This window comes from Nyctereutes procyonoides, unplaced genomic scaffold (genome assembly GCF_905146905.1).
Source record: "Nyctereutes procyonoides isolate TBG_1078 unplaced genomic scaffold, NYPRO_anot_genome, whole genome shotgun sequence".
NCBI lineage: Eukaryota > Metazoa > Chordata > Mammalia > Carnivora > Canidae > Nyctereutes > Nyctereutes procyonoides.
In genome coordinates, this window is record NW_026575145.1 from 21,898,510 (window position 1) to 21,907,601 (window position 9,092).

At 43.7% G+C, this 9,092-nt stretch overlaps 1 protein-coding gene across 1 annotated transcript; it reads left to right on the forward strand.

Moving 5' to 3' along the window:
- Positions 1 to 5,461: 5,461 nt before the first annotated feature.
- On the forward strand, positions 5,462 to 8,347 carry CMA1 (chymase 1). The gene is made up of 5 exons (XM_055309057.1): positions 5,462 to 5,516; positions 6,557 to 6,707; positions 7,157 to 7,292; positions 7,513 to 7,767; positions 8,204 to 8,347. Exons 1-5 carry the CDS (start codon positions 5,462 to 5,464, stop codon positions 8,345 to 8,347), a joined length of 741 nt encoding a protein of 246 aa, XP_055165032.1.
- Positions 8,348 to 9,092: the final 745 nt, after the last annotated feature.

Sequence of the window (9,092 nt, forward strand, 5' to 3'; positions counted from 1 at the left end):
TATTATAATAGGATTGGGGCAGGTAGGATACTGCTTCCAAGTGCCCAAAGGTGCTTTTTATTTCCATTGGCTTTTTAGAGTCTGGCACAACTTAAAAGAAGACAATTCTGGTTCACAAAATCTTCGAAGAGGTATGTGATCTTAACCATACTAATACTATTAACAACTAACTTTGGGTACTTACTGTACCTGATAGTTTACCCAAATAAACTCTCTTATTTCATCCTCACCATTCTTATGCCCATTTACAGATGAATTGCTGAGTGTGAAAGGCTAAGGGAGATGAAAAAACATGTCCAAAATCACAAAGCTAGTAAAGGGTACTATGAGGATTCCACAGTCTCTTTCCAGAACTCTTAACTATGTACCTACTCCACCTAGCTCCCAAATGCATGGTCTGAATAAGGTTTCTATAAGAAAAGGATAACCTGGGGCACCTGGGTGGCTCAGCTGGTTAAGTGTCTGCCTTCAGCTCAGGTCATGATCTTGAAGTCCAGGGATCAAGCCCCATGTCAGGCTTCTTGCTCGAAGGGGATTCTGCTTCTCCCTCTCCCTCTGCTCCTCCTCCTACTTTTGCTCTCTTGCATGTGCTCTCTCTCTCTGTGTCTCTCTCAAATAAATAAATAAAATCTTTAAAGAAAAAGAAAAGGATAACTCTTTCCCAGGCCTTCATAGTGAGATCTTTGCATTTAAATGAAAGATGTTTGCCCTAAGAGATGCACTCCTCTCTTCTTATTTTTTTTAAGATTTTATTAGTTTATTTGACAGAGAGGGAGGGAGGGAGAGAGAACAAGCACAATCAGGGAGAGCGGCAGAGGGAGAGGGAGAAGCAGGTTCCCCACTGAGCAGGGAGCTCATTTTAGGGCTCAATCTCAGGACCCTGAGATCATGATCTGAGCCAAAGGCAGATGCTTAACCAACTGAGCCACCCAGGTGCCCCCTATCTTCTCCTTATGACAATCCTTTTTGAAGCACTAAAAAATCCGTCCTTCACAGGAGACGTTGATGCTTAGGTCCCTCCACCATGGCGGTTTCAATATGCCAGCCAAATGTTCAAAATTATATCGATCATATATGGCACCTAGAGAACAAATGAAGTTATACCTGGATGATTCTGTAAAGAGATAAAGAAATGCAAGAAGAAGGAGCAACCAGAAGGAAGAATGAGTACATGGGAAAACATCCTGGAAGGTTAAATGAAGAGCCCTGAGTAGCACCCCTTCAGTTAATCAAATCCACAAGTGGGAGAGCATAAAAGATACCTTGAAGCTATGTTCCTGTCCCTTGATCCTGTGATGGCTCAGAGCAGTTGCCCCACCCCATTCTTGGCAGCAACCACAAATCAAACTTCAAGTAGGCACATGAAAAGGACAGTTAGTACAAATAGATCTCCAACAGCCATCAGATATGAGAAGACTGCCATTGATAGACTTGATTCTAAGATGCAAAGAGCTATCTCTTGCCAGTCTAGCCAGTGCTGATTGCTGATGGACCGGCAGCATTATAAGGTTCATGAAACAAACATCCCAGATTTAAGGGACTACCCAAGCCCTTGGGAAGGGGATGGCTTGAGGACTGCCTAGCATGACTACCGGATAAATTTAGAGGCTATTGAAAGGAGATGAGGGATGCCTGGGTGGCTCAGCGGTTGAGTGTCTGCCTTTGGCTCAGGGCGTGATCCCATAGTCCTGGGATCGAGTCCCACATATCGAGTCCCACATCAGGCTCCCTGCATGGAACCTGCTTCTCTCTCTGCCTCTCTTTGTGTCTCTCATGAATAAATAAATAAAATCTTTTTAGAAAGAAAGGTGATGAGACAGAGCAGAAAACAACACAAAGCCAACGGTTCTCAGGTCTGCAGTGAGCCTACAACAGAGGTGAGAAAGTAAAACAAAAGGCTCTCCTGCCATCTCTTACCCTAGAGGGTAAATTCTCCCCATGAGACATTACAATCCACCTCCCCCTCAACCTTTTACTTCCCTGGCTACTTTGTTCTCTAACACCTTCAAGCACCAGCACAATTTAAAAAACAAAAACAGGAGTTCCTCATACAGTAAGACAGAGAGCCCAGAAGCCCTTTAACTAAAGACCAAATAGACCAAACAAGTGATCTACATGGAGGTGTGGTAGGAATCACCACTCCTGCATCCTTCTATAATTTGGTGATTGCACTAATCTCTGATGTCTCTAGGAACATAATATTGCTCTTAGTTTGCTATCTTTGTAGGTAAAGACAATACTGGTGGCTCCACTAGGTCTTGTCTACCGTAACAGCTCTTACTCCGTGAATCAGGCAACCATTTTTCTGCCACTTTTTAATACATCTATTCTACCTCTGCATTCTGGCACTTGGGAATTAGTCAAAGGTTGATTTGGGAACCCACTGGGCCCACTATGAGATGGACACATGCCGCAAAGTTGTTGATCACTCTATAAACCCCTCCTCTGACTGGTGATTCACATGGGCATTTTGGGTCTTTGAGAATTCATATCAGTTCAGAGCCAGGGCCCAGTAACAAAACACAAATAAGCAAAGGCATGATTAAGACTCAGTTGTGGGATCCCTGGGTGGCGCAGCTGTTTAGCGCCTGCCTTTGGCCCAGGGCGTGATCCTGGAGACCCGGGATCGAATCCCACATCGGGCTCCCTGCATGGAGCCTGCTTCTCCCTCTGCCTATGTCTCTGCCTCTCTCTCTCTGTGACTATCATAAATAAATAAAAATTTAAAAAAAAAGACTCAGTTGTTTTTTTTTTCCTAATTCAGTCCCTGGTGATATATGGAAAGGCTGTGTGAGTAAAGTCAAACAGATATGTGTTTGACACCTAGTTCTGATATTTATTGGCTTTGATATCTTGTCAAGTGACTCAAATTCTGCAAGCCTCATTTTCCTCATTCATAAAGTGAAAATAATAATACTTTTCAGGGTTGTTGTGAGAGCGAATGGGACACTTGTAATATATCATATTTCATTGATTCCAAGATGCACAGTATTTTACATTTTAACTTCTTTACAACACAAATGAATCTTGTAACCAATGGCATGTTATTATTTAATTAAGAACAGCATTTTCCTTTCTCAAGGCACATAAAAGAACAACAGCCCAGATTAATATCTCAAATGACAAGGGCAGATATCATTTGTCATAAGGGTGCCTCTCAACGCCCAAGTGAAAAACCCCAACACTCCCTAGAGAACACAACTATTCTCCTTTATGCATTCTATTCCTTTCTGTAATTATTGGACTAACCCTTCATCCCACATCCCTCATCACTCAGATTAGTGGAATGGAAAAAGTACAAGTTTCAGAATCTGACACATTAAATTTTGGATCTTGCTGCCTTGTGATATCCTGAGCTTTGGTTGAGTGCCCCATAATTGTGTATAATGATACTTACCCAGAAGGACTATTACAAATAAGATGATGCATGTAAAGTCATATCAGTGCCAAACATATCGTGGGTAATCAGTAAATTCTCCATTTTTTCTTCTTTCTTTCACTGCCACATTCTGTTGTTCTATTGATTATTTAGAATGAAGGAAGGGCTGATCTTCTGTTGGCAAACTATGGCCCTCAAGCCATATCAGCCCACCACCTGTTCTTATAAGTAAAGTTTTGTTGGAACACAGTCATACCTACTTGTTTACATCAATAGCTGTTTTGTACTACAACAGAGTTGAATAGTTTACCACAGAGACAGTATGACTTGCAAAGCTGAAAACACTCACTACGCTGCTATTTACAGAAAAGGTTGGTGATCCCTATTCCAGATTCCTACATCACCTAAACGAACCACTCATTGGCAAGGGTATGGAGAAAAGGGAACCCTCATGCACTGTTGGTAGAAGAGGGGAAGAGAATGGAGTTTCCTCAGAAAATTAAAAATAGAAATATCATATGATCCAGTAATTCCACCATTGGGTGTTTACCCAAAGAAAATGAAAACACTAATTGAAAAAGATACATGCACCCCTATGTTTATTGCAGCAATATTTACAATAGCCAAGATTTGGAAGCAACTCAAGTGTCCATTGATAGATGAACGGATAAAGAAGCTGCAGTAGACACACACACATACATGCATGTGCAATGGATTATTACACATCCATTAAAAAAGAATGACATCTTGCCATTTGCAAACACATGGATGAACTTAGAGAGCATTATACTAAGTGAAATAAGTAATACAGATATAGACACCATCTGATTTCACTTATGTGTGAAATCTAAAAAAAAAAAAAAACAAATAAACAAACAAAAAACAAATTCCTATATACAGAGAAGAAACTGGCAGTTGCCAGAAGGAAAATAGGAAAATAGGCAGGGGAATGGGCAAAATAGGTGAAGGGAATTAAGAAGTATAAACTTCCTTATTTGGGGATCCCTGTGTGGCTCAGTGGTTTAGCGCCTGCCTTCAGCATGATCCTGGAGTCCCAGGATCAAGTCCCACATCAGGCTCCTAGCATGAAACCTGCTTCTCCCTCTGCCTGTGTCTCTGCCTCTCTCTCTTCTCTGTATCTTTCATGAATAAATAAAATAAAATCTTTAAAAAATAAATAAATAAAAATAAACTTCCTTATTTATAAAATTTATATTTATATTTTATAGTTATATCTTGTTTATATATCCTTATTTTTTATAAATATTTTCTATTTATACATCCCTATATTTCATAAATATATTTTACATATATTTATATATTCTTATTCATATTTTAAAAAATAAATAAGTCATGAAATAGAAAGTACAGCATAGGGAAACTAGTCAATAATATTATAAAAACATTGTATGGTGATGGATGGTGAGTAATCATGGGGAGCACTAAGCAATGTATAGAATTGCTGAATCACTGCATTGTACACCTGAAACTAATGTAAGATGGTATGTAAACTATACTTTAATAATAAAAAATAAAGGGCCACCTGGGTGGCTCAGTTGGTTGAATGTCTGATTCCTGATTTTGGCTCCGGTCATGATCTCAGATTCCTGGGATCAAGTCCCACCTCTGGCTCCACACTCAGTGGAGAGTCTGCTTAAGGATTTCTCTCTCTCCTTCTGCCCTTCCCCCTGCTCACTCTCTCTCTCTTACTCCCTCTCTCTCTCTCAAATAATCTTTTAAAAAATCAAAAATTAAATTTAAAAAAATTAAAATATATGCCTCAACTGTGTTACTATTCTGTCTGCCTCAAGAGAGCTACATCAGATGAGAAAGGTGCATGCCTTGTCCTAGTAAACAGGATTCTTGAGATCTAACCACAGCCTCAACATTAGCAGAGAAGACAGGAGGGTTGCAAGAATTTCTGATGAGGAAGATAGACAGGCCAAAGTGAAAGACAAAGATGTGACTAGGTTGTTTCTGTGGTTTCCAGCCCTCCCTCTCTTCTACTTTTGGGATTATAAAAGCAGGGGCAAGGGAGGGCAGAGACAGAAGAAGTTCACCATGGACACCATCACTGGGAAAATGCAAGCCCTACTTCTTTTATTGGCCTGTCTCTTGCCTCCTGAAGCTGGAGCTGGTGAGTCAAGGGTGTAACTCCCTGTCAAAGAAGACTTCAAGTGAGGGTACAAGATCCCATTGCAAGCATTCTAGGAGGATATTTCTAACTGGAAGTGTCAGGCTTTTTCCCTTTAATTGATGATAGTTTTCCTGGGATGAGAAGTCTTGGGTGGAGAAAGAATCAGAAAACTGGCTTTAGAAGCTCCTCCTAACCTGCTTTCTTCAAAATAGCTACCCTCTGGTTCACAGTTCTTGGTGCTTACTCTCAGGCAGAGGAAATCAGGACAGAGACATGAAGAAAAGTTTAGGTGTACGTGGGTGGCTCAGTCTGTTAAGTGTCTGTCTGCCTTTGGCTCAGGTCATGATCTCAGGATTCTAGGATAAGCCCTGAGTCTGGCTCTGTGCTCAGCAGGGAGTCTGCTTCTCCCTCTCTCTCTGCCCTTCCCCATGCTCAGGCACACTCTCTCTTATTCTCTCTCAAATAAATAAATAAAATCTTTAAGAAAAATAAAGAGAAGGGACACCTGGGTGGCTCAGTGGTTGAGCATCTGTCTGCCTTTGGCTCAGGGCATGATCCTGGAGTCCCGAGATCGAGTCCCACATCGGGCTCTCCACATAGAGCCTGCTTCTCCCTCTGCCTGTGTCTCTGCCTCTGTGTGTGTGTGTGTCTTTCATGAATAAATAAATAAAATCTTTAAAAAAGAAAGAAAGAAAGAAAGAAAGAAAGAAAGAAAGAAAGAAAGAAAGAAAGAGAAAGAAAGAAAGAAAGAAAGAAAGAAAGAAAGAAAGAAAGAAAGAAAGAAAGAAAGAAAGAAAGAAAAGAAAAGAAATACCTAAATGACAGCTCAGAATCAAAACTAACTATTGAGTTCTGAAGGGAGGCTGAGAGTTGGTTAACCAGGTGGATTGGGGTTCTGAAGACTCATGGAGAACTGAGCTCCATTAGAAGTAAGAGAGAAGCTCGTGGGCCCTCCGCTTCCACCTCCTTTTCCTCATCCAGTACTCTGTCTGAAGGCAAGTGAGCCTGTGTTTAGGGGCCTGAGATTCTCTCTATTTCAGTGGAAATTATCAGTGGCATTGAGTCCAAGCCACACTCCCGCCCCTACATGGTCTATCTGGAAATCGTCACTAACGAGGGTTATATTGCCAGCTGTGGCGGGTTTCTCATAAGTCAAGAATTTGTGATGACAGCTGCTCATTGTAAAGGAAGGTAAGAAAACTTTGACTTACTCTCTTTTCATGTGAGGAGCTACAGGAACCAGAGTTGTACACAACTTCAGAGTAGCCTGAGGAGAGATTCTTGTGCCCTACTCATCTCAAGATGGTCAGCAATGTATATTGGAAGGAACCAGTCCATTTTCATTTGCCATCTCCACCTCTAGAACCCACAACTTTATCCAGGGCAGCCAGGTCACAGCAGGCCAACCCTTCCCCTCTCGTCCTGGTGCCAGCTGAGCTCTCTCGGCCCCCTGTAGCTGCCAGGGCCTGACCCTTGCTGAATTGGCTATGATCCCTGGGGATACTTCTGTCCTGAGTAAGACCTGAGTTCCTCAGGTGGCCCTGCATTGGGGAAGAAGAGAGCTTAGTGTCTCCTTGCTCAGAATGGACCCTTTCCAGGAAACTAGCATCCTTTCCTGCTTTTTTCCTCCTTCTCAACAGGAAAATTACTGTCACCCTGGGAGCTCATGACATGAAACAGGAAGAATCCACATGGCAGAAGCTAGAAGTCTCAGAACAAATCATCCACCCAAATTATAACACTTACACCAAACTCAACGACATCATGTTACTGAAGGTGCCATTAACTTCCCAGGACATCTCCATCCCCCCTTCATGAAGACCTGTGCATTTCTCATTCTCTCTCTTCCAAACCATTTTCTATGGACCCCCGTCTCACTCTGTGTCATCACCACCCCACTGGGGAGCAACTCTTGGCCCTGCCCAGGGAGCATCTACCACAACACACCCCCACTTTCCCTGGGATGAGAGGTTCATCTACTGTCCCTCCCTCACAGCTACAAATGAAAGCCAAGCTGACCCACGCCGTGGGAACAATCCCCCTGCCCACCTGGTCTACCTTTATCCCACCTGGGAGAATCTGCAGGGCTGCTAGCTGGGGAAAAACAGGAGTGATGGAGCTGGTGTCAGATACGCTGAGGGAGGTCAAGTTGAGACTCATGGACGCCGCGGCCTGCGACCACTATTCGTTTTACAACCATAACTTACAAATCTGTGTGGGCAATCCCAGGAAGGCAAGATCAGCATACAAGGTGACTGCACATCTACACTTCCTCCTCACAATTCAGTCCCTGGGAGACAGCGTCCTCCTGGGAGGGGGAGGGGTCAGGAAATCCCTGAGGATAGTGACTGGTGTCTGAGTTTGTGGGTTTCTAGCAACATGGAAATTAAATCCTGCCTCTGGGTTCCATCCTCACATACTCAAGACCTGCCTCTAACCCTCCCTTCTAGTCAGCTGAACAGGGCTCCAGGAGAGAAAGGAAGAAATGGAAGGGACAAGATCTAGAGTTGTGGTTCTATGCCAGAGAGGAATAAGACAATCTCCTAACTTAGGACCCCATGAGGAGCCAGGATTCCTGATTTGACTCTGGGGTATCTTAGAGCTGGCTGGGGTGCTGAGAGATGAGAATGAGGCAACAGCTGGGAGAGGACATTCTATGCTCATGATCTGCTTTCTCTAACCCACAGGGGGATTCTGGGGGCCCCCTGTTGTGTGCAGGTGTGGCCCAGGGCATTGTTTCTTATGGCCCTGGAGATGCAAAGCCTCTTGCTGTCTTCACTCGAATCTCCCCATATGTGCCCTGGATTAATAAAATCTTAAAGAATATATAGCCACAGAAGGCTGGCCAGCCTGTGTGAGAAGCCCAAAGCCAGAGGCCTCCCTGGGCCGACCCTCGTTCCACAGAGCCTGGCCCCAGCTGGAGCCCCAAGGAGGCTGTCAGAGGCACACAAAACCCCTGCTGACTGTATCCCCAGCAAACTTCAATAAAGACGCTGCCTTCAGCATGTGTGTGTCAGACTCCCTTCTCCCACTGGTCTGCTCTAACAGAGGAACTCCCCATGACTGTTTCTAGAAATGGCCCCAGGCCTGGGCTGTTGTTATCTTGTGTCCTTACACCAACTTCTATCCTATCTTATCATCCCCCTCAATACTGGCTTTGCAGCCAGGGGAGCATGTGCCAAAGGGGAAGGAAGAAACCTTCCCAAGCAGCTCAGGAAGGAGAGACCTTCCTTGGATGCCTCCTCCAAGTCCTCAGGATGAGTCTGTGTGTTGTAGCAGAATCGAGCCACATGTGGGGCAAGGCCATTCTAGCTGAGGGGAGAGCCCCAAGATTATCAGTGTCAGCCTAGCCTGTGAACTACATCAGAGCCATTCAAATTCAACTGTTAGTTTCCTCCAGAAATGACACAGGGTCTCAGGCCTTCCAGAAGAAGAATATCTGAGTTAGGCCAAGTTCTCCAAAGTTTCCTTCTCCAAGTTATCTGCAACAGTCTGAACCCTATACCTCCCAGCATCTTATCTGGGTGAGCACACCATAACCACACCTGCCTGAACACAGGGAAACAGGGCATGAAC